General features: G+C 43.4%; 1 protein-coding gene across 2 annotated transcripts in view; it reads right to left on the bottom strand.

Moving 5' to 3' along the window:
- The window catches only part of LOC111646645 (A disintegrin and metalloproteinase with thrombospondin motifs 2-like), a 108,101-nt gene extending 89,246 nt beyond the window's left edge, over positions 1-18,855 (bottom strand). The window contains exons 1-2 of one of the 2 annotated variants that reach the window (XM_087171035.1): positions 18,497-18,855; positions 16,377-16,801 (exon numbers count right to left, since the gene is read on the bottom strand). In XM_087171035.1, the coding sequence (XP_087027161.1) occupies positions 16,377-16,801; positions 18,497-18,584 (513 nt within the window). In that variant the 5' untranslated portion in view covers positions 18,585-18,855. The remainder of the gene's footprint in view (positions 1-16,376; positions 16,802-18,496) is intronic. The other variant, XM_023396188.2, reaches the window with a different exon arrangement.
- Positions 18,856-23,127: the final 4,272 nt, after the last annotated feature.

The following is a 23,127-nucleotide window of genomic DNA, read 5'->3' as shown; positions in this document are numbered from 1 at the left end:
TTCATATGTTGTGAAAGAAATATTATTCCTTTCCAAGTATTAGTTAACACCTTGCCTTTAACAGCTATCAGCATGCTGACTTTGTCACAATACTAATGCAGCCACATGATATTAACAATCCAGGTGTTGTTTGATCCTCTGCACTTCAGCTCGTCTTATTCTGCCTTTTCGCACACGTCTGGTTTCAAAACAGCGTGTGCGTGCCCGGATCTGACAGACATCTCAGATGCATCAGTATACCAGGTTGCATGCATTAGTCAGTGAGTTAGTTAGCTGATGTGAGAGGCTTGAATTCATTGGTTTAAGGACCCAAGATTAAAAATTGGTGTTTCCATGACAAAGGAGGGCCTCCGCCAGCACCCGTGCATCCACAGCACTCACATACAAATTGAGAAAGAATATTCCCAGGCATGCTTCTAGCTTCACTCTCTCTGCCTGGAGAGGCGTGTGTGTGTGTGTGTGTGTGTGTGTGTGTGTGTGTGTGTGTGTGTGTGTGTGTGTGTGAGAGAGAGAGAGAGAGAGAGAGAGAGAGAGAGACAGAGAGACAGAGAGACAGAGAGACAGAGAGAAAGAGAGATTGTTCAGGTATCAAAAACACTCAGAATATTTGGATCTATCAAGCAACTGAGGGACAGCAAAAAAAGTGAGAGAAAATGAAAGAGAATTTTTTTTTGTGTGTGTTTTGTCGTTGGACCTTTCTAAACCATCAATCATACACACACTGTGTTTACCAGGCATTTACACCAAAATAAACACATGCACACGATATATCCACACAAATATAACACAATGACAATGACATTTCTCACATCATAATTCTAACGTGATATGCATTCCTGCAAGTGAGAATTACATACAGCTGTCAAAGCATATCAGAGCTGCGTGTGTGCATGTCTGTGTGTGTGTGTGATGTGTGTGTGTGTGTGTGTGTGTGTGTGTGTGTGTGTGTGTGTGTGTCCGCGTTAGTTGCGGTGAGAGATAATAAGGCTAGCAGACACTTCAATGTATGCCGGTCTCCAAGTATTTAGGCCTTGTGAAGACAACTCTGAGGTGATGTGGAAACCCTTCCCCGAGTATTCCACATCCTATCCTGAAGCAGTTCCACCTGTATATAATCTGCAACCTACATGTTGTATTTTACATGTCTCTGTCCAATTTACTGTAAGGTTTTATGTTTTTCTTTTACACATTGCTAAATGGACATACTGCATTCCACCAATCTCCTTAAAGTAACGGACGAGTATCATCTGTGAGAATTTTTGCAGGATGTTGTTTGTCCAAAGTGAATAAAGACACATTGTAGAAAACCTATAAGATGAAATAGTACAAAGGTGCAATATACGCCCTTATATCCCGTTATATAAACACCCACAGAGAATGTCAAGAAAGAAATGGGACTCTGACTTACTGAAGAAGGTCAAATATTCTAGTGGCAAGGACTGTGACTATCCTCTACTGTCTTACTGTTACAGAAGTGTGCAGCTGTCCCTGGAGGCACTTGTTAAAAGAACTGGGTTTGTGGAGAAATGTGGTAGATGGAAAAAGCAGCAAATTTCTGAATGTATACTTGGAGATTCATTGTCAGGTATGTAGATGTGAATTGAGTGTTTTTGTTTTTTTTTTAGCAGAGACAAACATTTTTGCTTGAATGCCCAATGTGTTTCATGGACACTTCAGTAGATGCAAAAACCTTGGCGCAAAGTCACTTTAGAAGACCAGACTTTTCGAATAAATACCTACAGATGTTTCACACTGCACTCACACTAGACAATAAACCACTTTATCCATTTAAATGATTTAACACAGGGCTGGAAAAATAGCATGATAACAGGACAGGTGAAGTGCAGGCTATGAGAAACAACTGAATGCACCTTGGTCATGCCAGACTCTCAGCAGGAGAACAGGCGCGAGAACAGACAAATATCTCACATGGCACAGCTCATATGTATAGGCATGCCCTGGATGACACTGAAAGACATACAGTTTAATCAGTAATACAGTTTAAACAAAAACTGAGTATAGTAAGATTATCTATCATTGCAGAATTTATTCTGTTGAATTAAATTACATTGTGTAGCAGTACTATTATTAAATCATTTAAAATGCATGCAGAAATTAGGTGTATACTCTTTAATGCCATCCTTACAAATAAGTAGTTTTTTATCATTATTCTCACCAGTATAATTATATTAGATCCAAATAAAACCTTAATAATTTATATTTTGTTATATAATACAATATGCCAAATATTACTTGTTTAAATGTCACCTCATTAAACAGAGTGTGAAATTACACCTTGCAACTGAAATACTCTGTCCGTATGCGAGCACACACAGGGGACAGAGCTAAGGATGTAGCCTAAGGCTGTGTGTGCGGGAACGCATACATAAGTCTATATTGCACTACGTACATTTGTGGGTGCCAATTAAAACGTTGACACATCTACACAGCATCACCGTTCCAACATATGATCCACAGGCTCTTGCTAATACAACAAATCAGGTTGAAGACATATCTCTAATCCCCGATCTGCAATCGAGTCCAAACCCTGTCTGCCCATCTACGGCATTATTCACTTGTGCACACATTCAGTCACACACGAAGAAGAAAGAGATTTATACAGAGTCTCCTCAGAGAAAACTCACCAGCAGAAAAATAAAAGACGAGGCAAGCTATCAAACTGACAATCACCGGGGAATCCCACCACTTTCAAACAAATAAATATGTGCCTGTGCACCCATAAACACCCTCAGACTTGTTTTACCTCTCCTGCACACACACGCACACACACTGACACACATGTGCATCATATTCTTCCTGAGCTGAGGAATATAGTAGACACTGTAATTCACACCCCGTCTGAGCTAAACCAGGGATTTCATCAACAGGGGAAACACCAGGCTCCTCTATTGCCCCCAATTACTGGGGCCTGGAAGCAGAGTCAACAGCCACAGTTTTATACAATCACATCGTCTGGGAGGAAATCAGCCCCTTTTTGTTTCTGCTTTGAGCTGCGCATTGCCGGCCGAAGCTTCAGCATTGCCACTTAAACTATCATATTCTGAGAGAGCGAGAGAGCAAAAATTACTCAAGCTCCTTGTGGAAAAGGATTTTATACAATTTTGCGCAGAAACGTTCTCCACATTATTCTTTTTCATGTAATACTTTGACTGCGATCAAACGGACACCTTAATCCTGAGAACACACAAGAGCTTGTGCTTGGTAGTTCATATCGTAGAGGGAAAGCCTATAGGTTCAATTTGTTGTGCGTCTGAGTGTGTGTGTGTGTGTGTGTGTGTGTGTGTGTGTGTGTGTGTGTGTGTGTGTTTCGTGCAGGCCATTCTGCTCTCTGCGAGCTCACTCGTATTGCCATTATACATCACAGCACAGCACCAGCGAGTGGTTGTGTCAAAAAGCCTGCCTTCCTCTCCACCATATCTCATAGTTACCTCCCCTAACCAAATTACCCCCCAACCCCCGTCTCACCCGCCCCCTTCTCCTGTAGACACTGAGAGATGAGCTTTACAAAGCAGCTGCCTCAAAAAGACAACAGCAATGTCCAGCAGCTTTTGAGGAGAACTGAAAGCAAACAAACGCACTCAAAGATCCTTGCTGTCATATTTCTGCTGAAATCAAAAGCCATCTAGAAAATGAATAGGCATTTATTCAATGAATATGAAAATCTCTGTCATTTTCATACAAACACTAGTCCATTTTACTACTGTTTTTTCACCAGTGCAACATGTATAGGCAGTTGGTCAAATCTTTCACATCGAGTGAAAATCCTCTGGGACACAGGAAAGCAGCAAGGGGAGGTTGTTTGAAATAAGTAGAAGAATGCAAGGAAAGAGCTGCCACTGCCGAGCAGGGAAAGAAAAGACCCCAACCACCAACAAACTAATTCTTCATTAACAAACAAATAAACAAACAATAACCTGAACTTGCTTTCAGAGAAAATCAGTAGAGCAGAATTTGCCGGAGCAGTATATTAAAGTTACACCTCCCTTTCTGGTAACTCATTTTTCCAACCCTATTTTTTGCATCCCAAGTGGTCAAATTGTAAATGTAGCATAAACCATGGTATAATTATAAGGCACTATTGAGAACATGATTTTACAATCTGTGTTTAATAGAGTCACACTGAGGTTTGACAGGCAGTGCCTTATAATCACTTCAGTAACTTTTAAATGAGTCTGAACTGGTACGAATTCTTTGCTATGCGGTGGGTCAAAATGGGAGCATCTAAGGCCTATTATGTGCCTGAGTGGTACATACTGTATGTACACAAAAAATTAACTTTTTTTTGTACAGAATGTACTTCTGTACCTCTATTTTGAAGCACAAATACTCATTACCATTTTTTCTGTGGGGGTGGAATGCATAAACACCACAACACTGATTGCTTAACATCGAAGATTTCATCAAAATAAAACAAACCAGGATGTCGGCTTTTCACCTTAATTCAAAAATGATTAATGCCAGTCTTGGTGCAGTTGTTTTAACTGTTAATGTTTGCCATTAAATAGCCAATCCTACACTATCTTTTTGTGCGTGTGTGTGTGTGTGTGTGTGTGTGTGTGTGTGTGTGAGATCTTCCTCTTCCTCATGCAGACCTTGAGAGTAACACGATAAACTGGGCTCGCTGGTCATATTAGCAGGTAGAGCAGTCAGTGTAAGGCAACAACAGCTTGTGGCTCAGCCAGGGCTATGACCTCTATGCACTGTAGTTGGTGGGGTGGGGTGTGTGTGTGTATGTGTGATTTGGGGGGGGGGGCCAAAAGAGACATAAAGATGGATGGGCAGTGGAGGAGGGAGAAGCAGCAAGAAAAGAAGCACAGCAGACACAGCGTGCTTCATATCAACCTGATCTGAGCACCTTTCTCTCCCTCTGTCAGGGACACCTCTCCTCCCATCCACACACACTGACACACGGCACATATAGATAGAGGGTGGTAAGTTGAATTAATATTCTAATGGTGATTAAACCTGCAGTTTCAGAGACACATGCACCGTGTAAAAAAGAATAACTAGGACACTGGAGAAGGATCCAAACAAATCCTTTTTGTTAGTTTGTCCTTCTGCTGTCAGCCCCCTGCCCCAATGCAAAACTCATATGGGCCTCAGCGAAAGGATTCCCTTAGCTCATGATCAGCTGGAAGTATTCGGTCACCTTCATCTGCAGGAATTATTAGACCACTTTGCTTTCTAACTCGACCAGTTTGGCTGGAAACCCATGGAGGGGACAAGCCTGGAGTAAAACTACTACAACGAGGACGGTGTGAGTAATACAGAGTTCCATAAAACTTTTGAGGACCATAGGTTTGAGTCATATTATGACACTATGAAACATTAATTCAACAAGTCACTGCAATAATAAGTGTGGAGAAAAACAAGCAGCTTGTAACAATGCATACTGAGAGAGGCCCTTACCAATTAATATCCACTCTTCAAAAATAGCTTGTAAAAATCAGTAATTCCAGACACATACCACAACGTGTATGAACATAGTGAATGGTCCCATTACATCTGACAACTGGCTCTGGGCTCACTTCACTGCTCCAGGAAAGCCCACAGTTAATTTGGCCCAAACACAACACACAACAGATATCAGTGATACTGGGAAGAACGTACTTGGCCTTAAACAGGCTATACACAGAGGAAGGCTGCCTGCCATTGTGACTGACCCAAAACTGAGAAATTCCTTGACCAGACAGAAGCTTCATTTAGCATTTATAGTGGCTGTGGAAACAGGCCAACACAGCTACAGAAGTGCTAAGTGGGAGGTCATCCTGCTCTCAGCAGACATGTGTGTGCTGCAAACACTGCCAAAATATTAGGAAAACATACATACATATCTCCCCGCTCGTATGCAACTCCAATCACTGCTTGAGTAAACACAGCGTGTCACACCAGCTGCAGGTCCTCTGAGATCATCGGACTATGTATTGATCAAATCTTCTTTAAGGGATTCATAATTCAACAGATGTTATTCTTTATTTATCGGATTGTCGTGTTTTGCTGTGGCCACAAATACTCTGGTAGTTCATGCTCAGTTGAACTGAAGAAAAAAGGTTACACAGGAAAACCTGCACACACACCTCTATACAGACCTAGATACTCCCACACACACACCACGCAAATAGACAGTTTGAGAGGAAGGGCACCAAAGCCAGTCGCGGAATCCCCCCCCCCGGTGGTAGAAATAAAGAGATAGGATGGGAAAGAGACGGAGGTGGATGGCAGCTTCATGCTGTCACACACCAGCAAAAAGGACAGAGAGGAGGGCCCTGTCACATCGCATCAGAGTCAGCTGCAGCCACACCCGCCCTGCAAGCATACACCCTGCTGCTGGGAGAGGAGAGGAGAGGAGAGGAGAGGAGAGGACAACTAGAGCATAAAGCAAGGGGAAAAAAGAACATCCCCTCCTGTTCTATTCCTCCATTAGTCTCTCCTCTCCAGTGTGCCTCATTTCAATTGTATCTCATTCCTCATCTAGTCTGCCTCACATGCAGCAGCCTCCCTCCACCCTCACCATCTTGCCAGTCTCCCTGATTTAGCCACAATGAGCACTTGTGTGGTGGATCTCAGCCTTGGGACAGAGCTACTAGACACAGTTTGGGTGGCGGTGGTTGTGTGTGTAGGGGTGGGTGGCAGCGGGGAGACGGCACAGAAAGGGAGAAAAGGGATTAGAAATGAACTGTAGAGATAGAGCACAACCTGACAATAAGTCCCTTCTCCCCAATGTGTCTGTGTTTGAGTGTCAGTGTGTGTGTAAAAGAGAGAGGCAAAGGATTAGCTTGTGAGAAAAAAAGTCATTTTCCTTTGTGTTCCAAGTGATGCTGTCAATCATGGCAAGAGTAAGAGAGGCTGTGTATCTATGTGTGTGGGGACAGCAGCTATAAGGATGCACAGTTTTGGCTTTGGCCATAAACAATAACCAATAATAGACAAAATCTGACAGCATAGTGATTTTATCGTTTATCTTTTGCTCCTTCTCTCCTATTTACACGTACATACACTGAGGCACACAAATGACAACACACACCCCTGACATCAACTGAGATATCTCAGAGTAAGATAACTACACAGCACTTACACAAATGCACAAACATACACAGTGCAGTAGGAAAGAGCTTACTATGAACACGACTCTTTATTGATCCCTGCTGAGCTGTTCTTTCCTCTTTCTAGCAAGGTATCACCAGCTTGGACCTGGTAAGAGCCTTTGCTCAAGGACACTACAGCAGAGCAGAAGCGACATGAGGGTTTGAATCTAACAGAAGAAATTCAGAAACTTCGATATACTGTTGGTAAATTGTTGCTAAGTCGTTGCTTGACAATGTGCTAATAACCCAATCCCGACACAGAAATGAAGCTGTTTCTAACCAATCGTATGACAGTCATTTAGAAACAGACAGCTCCCTCCCCAAAACAGGCAGTTTAACTATGCAGTTCATGAGCAGTCTCAAACAGGGCTAGGCTAATGTTACTTAAAGGGCTGAGATGAAACAGATACAAAGATGGGAAATACCACAAAATAAGTCAATCACATGAAGCATTACTATCTAATAATGCACACAGAATGCAGGCACCTGTGCTTTAACCAGTAATTAGACCTATCCCCCACAACAAGCAGCGAGCCCTGCATTACTATGTGTTAGCCCGCCTGACAAATGCAGTTAGAATGGTGCGGCTGGGTATCATCATAAATTAGGGATTTTCAGTGATGCATGTAACTGACCTAAGGTATAAGATGTAATAATATTTCACACTATGGGATTTAAAAGGATTTAAACTAACAGGATTGGAGGTTTTGGTTTATTTATGTATAATTTTTCTTAATTTAAATAGATTTTCTCATTACAGATTAGATTTTGCAACATCGCAGAGCCATAACTTCTAACTATATTTCCCGGCTGTTGTGTGTGTTGATAAGGTGCTGGGCCCTGTCGCTCATACACAGGATACTTCCGGCACACCTTAGAAGCCCAACTACACAGTAACTCAATCTCTCACAGAGCCTTACATGGACAAGGTCATCTCAAAGTCTCCATTACATCTTGGCAAACAGATTATATAATTGTAAAGCAGTATCCAAAGCTTTCCTTGTACACACTGGCAGATGATCAGTCACAGTGATCAAAGCGCTAGATGTGTTTCTTTGTTTCTGCTGCTTCACTCCAGCCCCCACAGAGTCAGTTATTAGAATACAATATATTATTATATAATATATTACATATGCTGGTACACTAACAATTCCCGAGGTCCTCGTGCACTGGCAAAAACCCCCAAACATAATACACTGGGAGAGAAAAAGTGATTATTTCTCTATTGCAGAAAACAAAAACAGGCAGCCTTAGTAAGATGAGGAGGGTGTGAGTTTCTGTTATGAGGTGCGATTCTTCCCGCTTAGCTCCCTGCTGCACTGAGCACTAAGCAAAATGATTTTCAACCATAGACACTGCATGCAGACAGACAGACTCTGTTCCATTAAGGAACATGTAAACAGAAAATACAAACGAGACAGCTAAACAATTCAACCCAAAGGAAGAACAAATACAACTAATTAGGGCAAAATGCACACATATTCAAGTATGCACTCATGCAGTGAAAAGGACTAGCAGAGGAGTGTCCCCGCTTCTAGAGGCAGGAAAGTGACTTTGGCTTAGACGAACATAAAATAAAAAGCAAATTCTTCAAGCTAATCAAGAAAAGTTTGAGCACTGAGCAGGTGGTGGCGGTTATGATGTTGCTGTTGTTCAGGTTTGGGCACATTAAGATTCCACCGCGCAACCCCCCCCCACCGTTTGTGTTACTCTTCATTTTCCACCTAACCTCCCTCCTTCCTGTCTCTCCCTCTCTCTCATGTTGTGTTTTGTTTGTGAGGATTATGTGGAGAAAACTTCCAGACGAGTGGAAGCTTTAAGACTACAGAGCCACCTGTGTGATGACTGGGAGGTAAAACAGCGTGGCCACGGAAGGCATGGGCCAGGTTAGCCATGGGCAGGCAGGCAGAGGGCTTGTTAAGGCACTGGAACACGGGGAAGATGTCTCATCCTGTTTCAAAGATCCTCCACAGAGGCTGCTGAGGCCTGTTAGCTAGAGAACTGCTGATGTGGCTAGCATTGATCAGTTCACTGCATGGCCCTACGGCCTGTGGGACTGGCTGGCTGGCTGGCTGACTGACTGACAGACTGACTGACTGACTGACAGGCGCACTGGTGGTGGCTGTCTGGCAGGCAAGAAAAAAAAGCCTGGTCTATTTTATTACTTATTTTATTGCCATCGAGTCTACAGAATAATGTTGTTTTCCATTTAGTAGTCACTGCCCTTATGGCCAATCTAGACTTCATAGATTTCGTTATATTTTTACCCCATGTAACATCACAGTTGCTCTCCTCATTGTGATCTCTTATTCTTTAAAATGACACAATGGGCTAGATTTTTCATCTTGACCTGAAATGTGTTTTGTCCATTCATCTTTTTGCTCCCCATTGTCCATATGGCATTCACAGAGGAACAGCCACAACATGTTTGCATTAAAGTGCAGATCACTGCGCATGGAAAACATGCTACACATAAACAAACTCAACATACATATGGTCTACCTTTCCTATATTCATGCATTACCAGTCTGCACCTCTCAGAGGACATCACTTTCCTTCCTGGAGAATCTGCACTCACCTAAACATTGGGATGAAGGTAGAGTCATTTTCATCATGTGCGCTTTTGACTGGCCCAATTCTAGAATCTACATGTCAATGACATCACAGAACCCATGACACCCACATTTCATTATGACATCACAAGTACAATGCGTTCTTCCATCCCTGCTGTGCTTCAGCTGATTTTAGCATCAAATCAAAATAATCTGCTCTAATCATGACATCACAGAGGTGTTTCCCTATAATCAATGGGGTTCCACTGCTTTTTTTCTCTCACGTAAATCCAGTTATTTCAGCCACTCAAACAAACCGTGTGCTCTGAGCCAGCACTCTGTGAATGACAGAGAGCAAGAGGAAAGAGAGGCAAGGGAGCTGGTTAAGTGCACTGAGTGAGCGGCAGTAATCACAGCTCTGGTAAAAGCACTCTTTTGCTCTGTGCAGTGTTCCTCAGAATGGGTCTGCTCTCTGTCTGACTCTCTCTCTTTCTCTCTCTCTCTCCCTCCTGCTCTTCCTCTATTTCTCTCTCTGTCTGATAATATCTCTAGATTGAATAATTGTGTGTTTGAGTGGAGCTACAGTGCAGGGTGGAACCTGCAATCAGATACTGAGAACACGTTTCTCCCTCTCTCGCCCGCCTGTCTCTCCATTCATGCCTCAGCAGTCTGGCCTCTCCACACACGGCCCTCCCTCCAGTCCTGCAGTTCCTGCAGGCGCTCCTCCACCATCACCCCTCCACAGCCTACTCTATACAGCCAGCGAGGGCTGGGGTCAATAACAGCTGTGCGCCGTGCTGTAATTGATGTCATCATTTCAATTTGAGCTGATTACAGTTGAGAGCTGCTTATCGTGTGACCTGGGGTGGAATAACACACTGTAGGGCCCAGTGATCTGCCACGCCTGACCAAGCTTAACTGCCAGGCTGGCTGGATGGATGGATGGGTTGGCTCAGCCCAGGGCTGCCTCCTCTATTGACTCCTAATGTCGAGGTAATGACTGAGCATATTCTAGGGGCATGGCTGGCGCAAGTGTCCGTGTCGCTGGCATTTAGCATAGTACTGGGGCTATTATTGTGATTGGCCTGTCCCTCTGTCAACACACTCGCACATGATTAAGCTTTCAGCTGTGTGTGTTTGTGTGTGTGTGTGTGTGTGTGTGTGTGTGTGTGTGTGTTTAAAGGTTTTGTCATGATAAGTAACTTTACAATCTTTCTAATTTTAGTCCTATTACAATCACAACATCATTATATATTCAATTATTATTGAATATATGGTACTGAAGATCATCTTTACAGTATTTACAAAGAAGGTGCCATCTCCAAGCTCCTACCCACAGAAAATAAATAAATAAAACACCTGTCAATGATTTAGCATTTCTCTTTGCTGTTGATGTCTGAGTCTTTTCAATGAAAGCACCAAAATAACACAGCCGCCTTCAAGCATTCCCGCGGTGCACTAATAACACACATGAACAGACTGAAGCACACATCCATACATAAATATGGTGTATGGGAATATACAAAGGGCAACACTTGTTCAGCATCGGGATAATTATCTGCCGACAAAAAATAAAGCCCATACTATACAAACAAATAGTAAGCATAAAATATCTCCTGGTTAGTAATATGTAGATCTAGCTCCTTAGCTCTAAACTATTTTCTGCATAGACAGCGGGCAATACCCTCAACCCTCAACACCACTTGTCTGATCAACGCTTGGGAGCAGAGCTGCTGCTAAAAACAGACAAAGACTGCTCACTAAAGGAACACTGTCTCTTGCTGTCTCTTTCTTTTTTTGCCGGAGCTCTGAATCTGTGGGTGTTCGGGAGCAAAAAGCTGTCTGCCACATTCTTTTTCTTTCTCTTTCTCTGTCATTTTCCTGACTCTTTTAATACCATCATTAGGAGAGCTCTCCTGCTTGCTGCTACCGCTGCTGGCCAAGAAACACGAGACAGAGAGAGCGAGAGAAAAGAGCAAGAGAAGCGAGGGGTGGAGACAATAAGAGAAATGTGTGCACAGGTTTTTGTCATGCAGTGAGGTAAAGATGGTTCAGGGGAACTTTGCTGTTGGAGCATCTGACTGGCCATACTGTACTGTGTTCAGTGTGTTTGTGGCATGTATGTGTAAAGGTGTACGATGTACATCACAGCTGTGGGAACATGTGTCTTGCCATCCAGGTGTGCATCCACCTGGATTTTGGGAGTAAACCCCAAGATGACAGGTAACACACTTCCTCTGTTACAAACTGTGAGACATGAAGATCACTTCTCACCCAGCTGGATCTCATTTCTGGCCTGCGTACACAGCTATCAGCTCCACAGACCTGTGTGGCTCTCTGTTCTCACGGTAACCTGAAGCTGCCCTACCATTTGTCAGAACCCACTGATTATCTCAGGTGCTGTGGCCCATCTGGAAGACTGGAAGTCTAGAGATAGACATTTGGACGTGCAGTACTTCAGCAAGAGGATGTATGTATGTGTGTGCGTGGGCGTGTGTCAGCTGACTACAACATATGTTCGTCTCTCATTCTACAACACTATGGCTATTATCTTAATTATAATTCTTTCTGTTTCAGAAGTTAAATATTTCCTGGTAGACGATGACTATCTTTAAGGATATTTAAGACTTTTACTAACTTAAAAAAACCTTTACTTCATTACCTATATTGAATCTATATTCAAGATTCTTCTCTTTCTTTCCCAGAGTCTCTTTTTAAACTTTTGCTGGGTCACATTGGTGCATGCTGAGCATTCAAAGTTTAGAACTGGTCATATATAATACTAATCGCTCTCAACAGAATCTCGATTTCCCTCTGTGCTTTTGGCCACTTAAAAGATAAGACCACTTCACCGTCATGAAGTTCATTCAAATCATGACTGGGTGAGGGAGGAGTTTAACAGTGAGCATCGAGAACCTACTCTAGTAAACAAAGTTCATGAACAGTAAAAGTACCACCTTTCAAAAGCAATACCTAAAAAAAAACTAAATAGGCCAATGGCACTGATTTTTATGATCAAAATGGATAAACTTCCAAAGTAAAAATGTATGCATGTCTGGCTGAGAGTTTGACAGTGTTGCTCTCAGACAGTGTGAGCACACTGTGCTCAGTGTAACAATCCTCACTTAACTACTTCAGTATCTCACAATGATAAAATTATTCATCATGGAGAAATGAAACAGCAGTAATTTTGTAACTCTTGTTCTATTTCCATCCGGTTCCATCAATATGTCTCTCTGTCCCTTCTGAAAAGAGGAAAAGCAGGAGCTCTGCTGATGTTCAAAATTCTGCAGAAGATTTCAAATAGCCACACTGACATGAATGTGCCTGATATCACTCCCAAATGTTCACAAAATCAGGCTAAAGCAGCAAAAAGCCTCCACATCTCTGAAAAAAAATTGTAAGTGAGGGTGAAGGGAAGACCACAAGGGAGGTCAGAGATTCAGACAAACACACACACACACACACACACCTGCATGTTTGCATTCACATGGCATCAAAGTTCAGGAACTGACATCCAGGTATTTACCAGCATTTCTAACCAAAACCAACTCCCTTTGGCAAAAGAAAAGAAACTGAAGGATCCCAGCACTATTAAGCAATTAATAACATAAATAAATTTGAATATGAAACGTGGAAGAACAAATTTAATAACCACGAGAAAACATTCAGCCCCAATGCATATGCAGAATTAAATATTCACAGACGCACACATATGAACACTCTACACACCACATGAAGTGGAAACCTCCTAAGCTTATGAGTTTTTATTTTGTTTGATTCATGCAGTCCCCCATTCTGCACTCTGCACGCACAAACACACACAAACAGAGTCTCAGCTGCAGTTTAATTTATTTTGCCCTGCGCCCATGTAGGACTAAAATGCGCGCACACACACACACACACATACACGCACACGCACACACACACACACACACACACACACACACACACACACACTCCCCAGTTCTTACACTGTACAGTGTACTGCCTCCTCTCAACCATCCAGAGAACTAACCAGCTGATCACAGCTTCTGTGCACAAAAATCCAATTCCCTCCAAAGGTAATTTGTCCATTCAAAGATTTTTCTTTTCCCCTCTGCTCTCTCTTCCCCTCTTATTTATTCTGGTCATTTGTTACTTCTTGAAATCTATAACCTTTGCCCTCTTCATTTTCCTTCCTCTGCGTCTTTAATATTATTTTTTCGTAGTTTGGTTTGAACCCTATCTGCCCCTTTCTTGGCTCTCTCCCTTCTTCCCCTCATCACACACCCTGGATCACAGCCAGCCAGATGTTCTTGGCTGTAAATGGCAACACAGGGCAGAGAAGGCTCTAACCAGGTGTCTGGGTCACTGAGGAAGTGGGCACAGCAGGGCACAGCGGGGCAGAGCTGGGCTTCGTGGATCTGTTAGGTTTAAAAAGGCGCAGCTATGGTCAGAGCTAAGCAGCGCCTGACAGAGTTTGGCTGTTTTTCTTGGCATGCATGAGGAGGTTGTAAGAATTGATTAGCAATGACATGAGTTGTTCAAGGGCAGAGAGAAACAAATTAAATATAAGTGGACAGCACTAATGTGATCAGTGTTGTGCAAGTTCACACTTCACAAGAGCTAGCTCAAAGTTCAGTTCACACAGATTAAAATGAACTAGTTCACATTCATAGTTCACAGTTCACTTTCCCAAAAGATGAACTCGTTCACGCTCATTTCTTCCATTTAAAAAGAAAAAAAAGAGCTGCTCTGACCTCCAATTCCAGCCCAAAATCACTGCCACTTCCCAAACTAAACTAATTTCTGTATATAATACTATAGAATCACAGAGAGCGTTGTTTTATTTAAACAGTTAGAACCTGTGGTCTGCACTGGTTCTAAGTCAGATGCTAGGCGCCAGCCAAGGTGATCCGCCGGGAGTGAACCACAGTCCCTGATCCCCTGCGGCAGCCCACCTTCCATGCGCTGTCGGAGTACTTTGAGTTTCCAACACAAGCCATGCCAGACACATGCTCTGTGCTGTAAAACCTCTGCCACCATAAAAGTTCTTTGTTGTCTGATGTTTTTTGCCAATTGGCAAACAGTTCTTTGGGGTATTTTACAGCCAGCTTCTTTTTCACTTAAAGGTGGCCAGTAGAGTTTACTTGTAAAACTGTTTACATTCAGTTTTTTGCAAAGCCAATGTTTTAAATATATTTTTAAATGTTCATTGTTTACATCCAGGTTTCCTAGCTTCCTCTTGCTTGCTTGCCACATTTACCATCACCGACTGTCAACCAGTGGAATAGCATAAAACTGACAGGAATGTGCACTGTGTAACCTGCTTGCTTGTGTGTGCATATCTGACCTGGTTTGCATGCATGATACAAACAAAACAGGGACCCACTTGTAAAACACTGCTAGATAGCACTACTAGTGGTCAAAAACTGCATTAGGTAAATTTAAGAATGCATTAGATAGATAACAGATAACAAGGACACTGGGAAATTCAGGATTTCCTCAGGGCCAATATGCACAGGAGATTTGATTATAGCAAACAAGGCATGACACAGGCATGTGACAGCCTTGAAAATACATGAACTTATCCTATACAATCCTGGCATGCCTGGCAGTGCAGTCAGCCACTCAACAAACAAGTGACCAATGCTGACTGGTGAACTGTTATCAGTAACCAACTACACTTTGACTATAATCTGCCCAAAAATTTGCCAATAGGCCCTGGAATGACAGTGTGGAGTGAGCAGTAGCAGTAGCAGCAGCAGTAGCAGTAGCAGTAGCAGCAGCAGTAGCAGTAGCAGCAGCAGCAGCAGCAGCAGCGAGTTGCTGCTGACTGGTGTCAGGCTAAGTGGGCATGTCAGGCCTGTGCTGTCCTGGCTCCCTGCCTGCTCTCTCAGCTGCTCGCTCAGTCCCCAGTGTCCTCAACCCTAAACGGATCCAGTTGCTGCTACTCAGCTCCAGTGGTGGGCTGATCTGGCTGACTAATGAACACTTTTCGTAATGAGGGGAACTCCTCCTCCCAGTCTTATCATTCCCTGTACACATCCTTTGCCCATTTTTACTCCTATTTACTTGCCTTTTTTTCCTCTGCCCTGAAGCTTATCTCTCACATTTGGCCCCTCCACATCTCCATCTTTCTACATCCTCTAATCTGAGCAGGTATTGTGCTCAGTCTTCACGCTGTCTACATCTCACTACTCTCCCTTGCCGACAGCCATTCACCAACTGTTTGCCATCTCTTTTCCTTTTTCTCAATTCATAGTAAGCTCTATTAAAAGCATTTACAATGCAGGCTCTTTGAGCAACTATTGTGCAACCAAAATATTTTACAGTGTCAGATTTAATTCCAGTGGTGTTGTAGAGTCTGCTATGCCTTCAGTGATTCTTTATCTGTGTGTAGAGAGCAGTACAAACCAGCTAAAGGCTATTCTGTAAGCATTGTGCTGAGGTGACATCATGAATACTGAGGTTATCTGTGAAACATCAGTTAATAATTGCTATGACCCTTTGTGAAAATTAAAAGGGGCAGAGGACAGAAGGAGGAAAACATGACCCAGGTATTTCTCATGGCAGGCCTGTTGTTGTGTGGTCAACCAGAAAGACTCACTGAGACACTCATGGGGTCAGGGGGAAAAATCTGTTGCTTCTGCTATTTGGTTGTATCTCAATATCGATTTCTAACATAGAGTTCCTCTACAAACTCACACACAGGTAACACAGGTTGTCCACTCACCAGGCCGTCACAGTTGCTGATAGCCACAGTGGCTCCTGGCGTGTCTGTGATGTCACCCACGTACAGGCATTCATCGTGCAGTGGCTCAGAGTGCCGAGTGCTGTCGCTGTCATCACGCCACTCCATCTTGGCTCCGGGGGCCACCAGCCTGGCATTGTGATGCAGGCGCAGGTGGAACTCCCGGCCGAAGACGGTGACGTTGTAGTAAAGTCTTTCCTGACGGGCCACAGGCTCTTGGCCATCCTCGACACCTCTTGGTTCTTCCCACTCATCATTGCCTTCTCCTACCTCCCTCCTCCGGCGCCTACGGGACTGCCCTCCTGCCATGCGGACGGCCGAGACAGTGTGTGACAGGAAGCGGCCCTCTGCATCCACACTGATCGGCCTTACCAGTCCATACTCCCCCAGGACATGCTGCAGGGAGTCTGGGAAGAGAGCAGTTTGGGGGAGGGGGAAAGGGTAATGGGTGAGAACAGAGTGGAGAGATGAAGATGTGAAAATGTTGGAAAGGGTGAGAAGGAAGAACATTAGAGGTTGAAGATAAGAAACAGAAACCAAAGAATGTAGGGGAGGAGACATCATGGGAGCAACATGGGGGATAAACAGTGGAGAAAATGAGGAATCATGGGTAGAGGGTGAACAGGAAGATGGAAAAAAGAAGTGGGAGGAAAAATAAGGTATTAGAAAAATGTCAAACATGTCATGGAATTATTTATTCCTTATTCCAAGTTGAGTCACAGGGAGTACAACAATAAATAAAAGAAATAAAAGCAGTAACCTTTCACACGAACCGGCGCGTGCACAGACACACACACATACACACACACACACACACACACACAGCCCCACCCATGAACCCAGAGGCGACCCCAGTGCTTGGCAGTGCGCGTTTGGAAACGGCAGCCTCAGCAGTGCGCGCTGCGCTCCTGACACCTTCTGTGCCCTTCCACCGTCAACAGGAAAGCCAGAACAAGATCAAGGTGCTAATTGCGGCTTTCTCATGCTGTTTTCTCACTGTCAGGCTGCTCGATCCGAGTGAAATGATTTTTATAAACTCGACGGCGACTGAATTAAAAAAAAAAAACTGATCCGACAACTGAAATTGACATTCCTTTTTATAAAATGCGTTTAATTAGTATGATACACACTGGACTGTATTTTGCAGTCGTTTATCCTGTCATCACCATCAACAAAGCCATCATCATCATTATCAGTAATCACCATTATTTCAGGCTATCTTAACTACGAGCTAATTATCACACTGTGAGTACAACATGAACGTTTTGAATTGACTCCTAGAGACCACTTCATGTGTCTGACATTTTCTCGGATTAAATAACATTTCTCTTATTCACCTGACAGTGACAACACAGGTGCATTTTGGAGGCGACCTGAGAGATGCTCCCTGCGCGCGCGCACACACACACACACACACACACACACACACACACACACAGACTGAGCCAAGGCCACTTAATGTCATCGCAGAGACAGACACAGTTATGCCATCACATTGTATGTGGTCTTCAAGTGCACTTGGTATTATTTCCATATGGTTCTCCATCTATCATAATCTAATTTATAAAGTTTGCTGATTGACAAAACCAAGCACATGCTACTAATATTTCTTGGGCTCCCGTGTTGGAGGAATGATTTGATAATAGTGTGATCAATAAGCCGACATCCGACTCCAGCGTCCTGTGACAGATCGATAGATGCGACAGCGGCCGAATCAGATAATGTTAGGCTACTTCACTGCAAAATCCGACAGTAAACCAGTGCATTTGATGCCCCTTAACACCCCAGATAACACTATCCCCTGGATGGGAGAAAGCCACATCACAACACTGCTTGCACTGCTGAGGGACCTCCGGAAAGTCCCTGCGAGCACCACAGCAGGACATACAGAAGTTACAAATGCGTCCTATGTTGTTTGCAAGAACTGCAAAAGCATGGCAGAAATTACAGACAAGCAGGAGGAACCGGATAGTGCTTTGCCGCTACGCTGAGCTCCACTTCATGTGAGCGCACCAAGATCCCCGTGCAGCCCTGCTGATAAGAGATTAGCAGATGCGGAGAACAACATAAACACTGACCACGTTTAACTATACTGTACGTACCAACGCTACTGGCGATGTAAAGGCCGCTGGTGTGCAGCAGAAAGGCCGGTAGAATTATTAGGACAGTAAATCCAGGCGAGAGACCCATGGCAGCTCCGAACTGCGCAGGTGAGAGAGTGGGACTCCGGGCTCCAGTGTGGTGAAGTTCCCCGCCTGGCGCAACCAGCCACGCCACGACAGCAACAGCACAGCAGCCCGCAACTAGACTGCCAAGTGCACCGGGAGAGACGGAGCTCTCCTCCCCTCTCTCTCTGTCTCTCTCTCTGTCTCTCTCTCTCTCTCTCACTCTCTCTCTCTCCCACTCTCCCACTCACACACTCTCACTCAACTCTCCTCTCTTTCCTCTCTCTTTCTCTCAACTCCTCTCTCACATTGTGCGTGCTCCCCCACTCTTTGCCTTAGTGCTCTGACAACTCCCCGACTCACACACACACACACACACACACACACACACACACACACACACACACACACACACACACACACACAGGGGACCGGGCGCCGACACACTCCCCGTGTGTCTCGGCTGTTTGAGATGAGGATGAGAGCGCTGTCCGTGCTGCGGGCTCACTGACTGACTGACTGACTGACTGACAGGCCGCTGACAGCTCGCATCGACAAGAGATGCGGTGAAATGAACCAACAAGCTGCTTTATCACACCTCCAGTGTGTGGAGCGCCCAAGAGTGATTTTTGCAACTTGGACTCTGGGATCATAAGTACTGTCCAACTCTTCGCTGGTCCCTGATATGCTGCAAGCCTTGCATAAACTTTGAATATCCCGTCCTGAGATTGGGTGAGCAGCAGCGCCCCGTGTGGCTCACTGGCGGAAACGCACTCAATTTTGCAGGGCCCAAGGGTCCAATTTACAGACAGAAAAAAGAGCAGTCTTGTTGCTCTAACATGCATTGTCCTCATTTAGCACATCATTTTCCCCTCTTGACCACTGATCTCATTGTTATAAACACTGATAAGCAGCATACAGCAAACAACTGATATAAACAAAACCAATTATTATAATATATATATATTTTTTCAGAATATGCTGTCTTTTTGGTTTTTTAAAGTAATAAAACAATAACAAGGACAACGTAACATAAAACAACTAACAAATAACTATCTGTGTTTGAAGTGATAAGATCAGCTTTTCAGGTGATTCTGTTGAGTCCCAATTAGCAGTATGTCAACTTCAAAAAAGCTTTAACTTTATTTATAGTCTCTGTTGATTTTCACTTTTGTATCCAGATTTTCAAAGCAACACAAATAAATGAAAGAGCTCCATAGAAGCAAAATAAAGGTATACTGGTACAAATACTGTGAATAAAAATACAGCATAGCAGTGTAAAATAACAACAATATGCCGAATGACAAACTCAACAGAAGACAGACTGCACTTTTATGGCATCTTAATGAGTTTTTATGTTGATCGACTAATCAATTAATAATTACTTCAGCAGAAGTTCATTTACAATGCCTTATTTAAAGCTTCAGTAAAATCAACAGTAGCAAAGTATCATTTAATGTTGAGGACTCAAAACTCTCTCTTCCAACAACCAATCTGTTCCTGTCCAGTCGGTCACAGAAACCCAGAAACCAGAGACCTGAGGATGAAAGCTTTCTGATGGATTAGCTAGACTTTCTGCAGTTTACTCAGATTAGCGTAGTGCAGCTTGCTCTAAACACAAAGGCAGCTTGTATGTTACCTAAATATTAATATGAAGCTACAGGCAACTCAAAATTGTGAATTGTAACTAAATAAGTATTAATTGTGTTGGTGGCCTTGCCATCAGCTGCTAGAAGTGTCATTAAAACTGTTATTTCCCTATTGTACCTCTAATTTTATCATTATTCCCTGGTTACAAGGCTTAGATCTAAACTGTTGTGAACAAATAGGAAGCTGTTTTCCCTGCACATCACCTTTGATGTGTGATTCATAGATCAATAATTTAGTTTGTTAAATTACAATACAATACAATACACTAGACATCCAAACAAATTTGGAATTTGGAAAAAAAAAACCTAATATGACAACAGAGATAACATTTGAGTTTTTGGTGTTGACTTGAACTGAATGTCCCTTACTAATTTTATTACTAATTACTATTACTAATCCACTTTAGGAATGATCAAAATGCTAAGCACAAAGCTACTCTTGGAGGGGTTTAATACAACTGATTAAATTAGAAACTGTTATCAGATTGTATGTTGCTGACCTTGCTACCACTGTTTTTTTTCTCAGAAAAGTTCTGGATGTATGAAACATTCAGAAAAGTAACGCAACTATGGGCTTTACAATTGTAGTTTCTCATTGTGAGTATGTTAGCATGCTGACATTAGCAATTATCTCAAAGCACTGCTGTACCCGCAGCCTCACAGAGCTGCTGTCTGACTGTTTACTTGTGTCCACAAGTACATATGCTTCCATTAAATATCACATCCTTCTATGATCAATACACATCGAGAGAAGTGTGGTTTAGTGATTTTTTGCTTTGATTAACAGATCTCTCAGCTTATCACATTCAACCCTGGTTGCTGACTGCTCACCCCACCTCTCCATTCAGCCACAATGCCACTGGCCAAAATGGAGTCCTCTGGTTCCTGTAAATATTGTAGTAAGCAATCCAAACTAAGGCTTAAAACCATTCTTTCAGAAACCAGTGATTGATGCCACAGGCAGCATGTTTATGTTTATTGTTTCACCTTGAGGTCACAACACAGACTGAACTCCAGGGATTCTTCAATTGCCACATCATAAATAAACTTTTACAAGAAGCTCCAGATAGCAGGCTGAACATATCCCCCCCTCTGTCTTAGTTGACCAAGACTAGATCGTAACCTAGTATATGGCTGGACTGCACATGGTCAATGTGAAAAAATTGAGGATGTAGTTGAAAGCTGTTGTGGAACCGCTGTAAACAACTGACATCATTGTGTCCTATTCTCTCCTACTATCAATGCTCACATATTGAGAGTAGGCCATGGGTAGCAACCATACACGATCCAGTCACGTTGCATTCGGATGACCAATGGTTAAAATATCATCAGGCAGTCAGTCAGGGACATTAGCCATTATAGGGCTGGCCCCGCTGTTGTGGTCCAGCCAAAAAAATCATTCAGTATCCTATGCACAATTCAGGACTGCACGCCAGCAGTATAGTAGGAGTAAAGCCATTCTGAAGGTTGTTGAACTGTCTTTGTTCTTTCAATTGTTTTAACTTGCGTCAGTTCAGTACGTCACTCCTGTTGCTATAACTTATTTTGGAATGTAAACTAAGTCAACCATATCTCCAGTAAATTAAATCAATTTGCAACAATTTAGCATCACCAAAATACGTTTGGGCTGTGGTTTTGTTTTTCTTCAACATACCAGACTGCATGTTAATACTAGCAAAAATGTCTTCTTTACAAATCCTGTAAATGTTTCATGCTCCCTTTACTGTTAAAATTGTTTGGAAGTTTATTTTTTATTGCTGAACCTGACTATGAACACATTAACACCTGTAAGCACCTCCATTCACACCACAGCCTGCACAGACCCTAAATGAGATGCAGAGGGAGAGTCGCAGAACAGACAGCAACAAAACTGCAGATTGTAGAGGATTAAAAAAAAAGCACCAGGCTTTAAAAAGGGAGAACTAGATGTTAGACAAAGATGGAGAAATAGGCAAAAGTAGCCAGAGGAGAGTTAAGGTCAAAAGAGAGAGAGGAAGAGAAAAAAAGGAGAAAAATGTACAGAGGTGGACATATCTGGGCCAGCATGGACACATTCACATGTAAACACAGTCCAGTAATATCTGGAGGCCTCTGCTATAGAAACGCAGACACTGACCCTCAACTGAGAGACAAAAGAAGTGTGTGTGTGTCTGTGTGTGCGTGCATGCATGGGTTTGTGCGTGTGTGTGCGTGTGGTATAGTGAGAGGTCATCTTTCACCAAGCATTGAGATCACACCTGGGCTCTCAGTGCATAGATTTCCACCAGGCAGTTTGGAAATACACAGAAAAAGAGAGAGAGAGAGAGAGAGAGAGAGAGAGAGAGAGAGAGAGAAAGAGAGAGAGAGAGAGAGAGAGAGAAGAGTGAGTGAGTGAGTGAGTGAGTGAGTGAGTGAGTGAGTTAGTTAGTGAGGGAGAAAGAGAGAGAGAGAGATACACACACACACACACACACACACACACACACCCAGACGAACACCTCTAGAAGAAAGCCACACCCTGTTTGCCTTTCGTCAAACGGCACACGAAAATGTCACAGTGTTCCCAAGTCTATGTACCCAGCATGCCTATCTGTGACCGGAGGACCCCCTCTCCACACATCAACACCATCACCACCCCCCGTCGCCCCTCTCTCCTTATCCACGCCTCCATCCCCACCGCCCACCACCTCCTCCCACCCACTGCTGCTGGTCGCTTTGCTGTTGCCATGGAGATACCAAGCCCTGCACCTTGAAAAGTGCACTTGGAAGGAGCAGGGGAAGAGACTGACAATAATATCCCTCTCCCCAGACAAACAGACACACACAAACTCTTGTGTTTGTGGAGTTTATTATAGGTTGGGCAGGGTGGGGGCTTGTATGTGTGTAGGTGTGTATGTGTGTGTGTGTGTGTGTGTGTGTGTCTCTGAGTGGTGGGTGTTC

Source organism: Seriola lalandi, unplaced genomic scaffold, assembly GCF_002814215.2.
Source record: "Seriola lalandi dorsalis isolate HSWRI2012SDOR001 ecotype SW California unplaced genomic scaffold, Sedor1 jcf7180002054973, whole genome shotgun sequence".
Taxonomy (NCBI): Eukaryota; Metazoa; Chordata; class Actinopteri; order Carangiformes; family Carangidae; genus Seriola; species Seriola lalandi.
The sequence above is the reverse complement of the archived record's forward strand: the minus strand, read 5'-3'. Positions and strand labels throughout refer to the sequence as shown.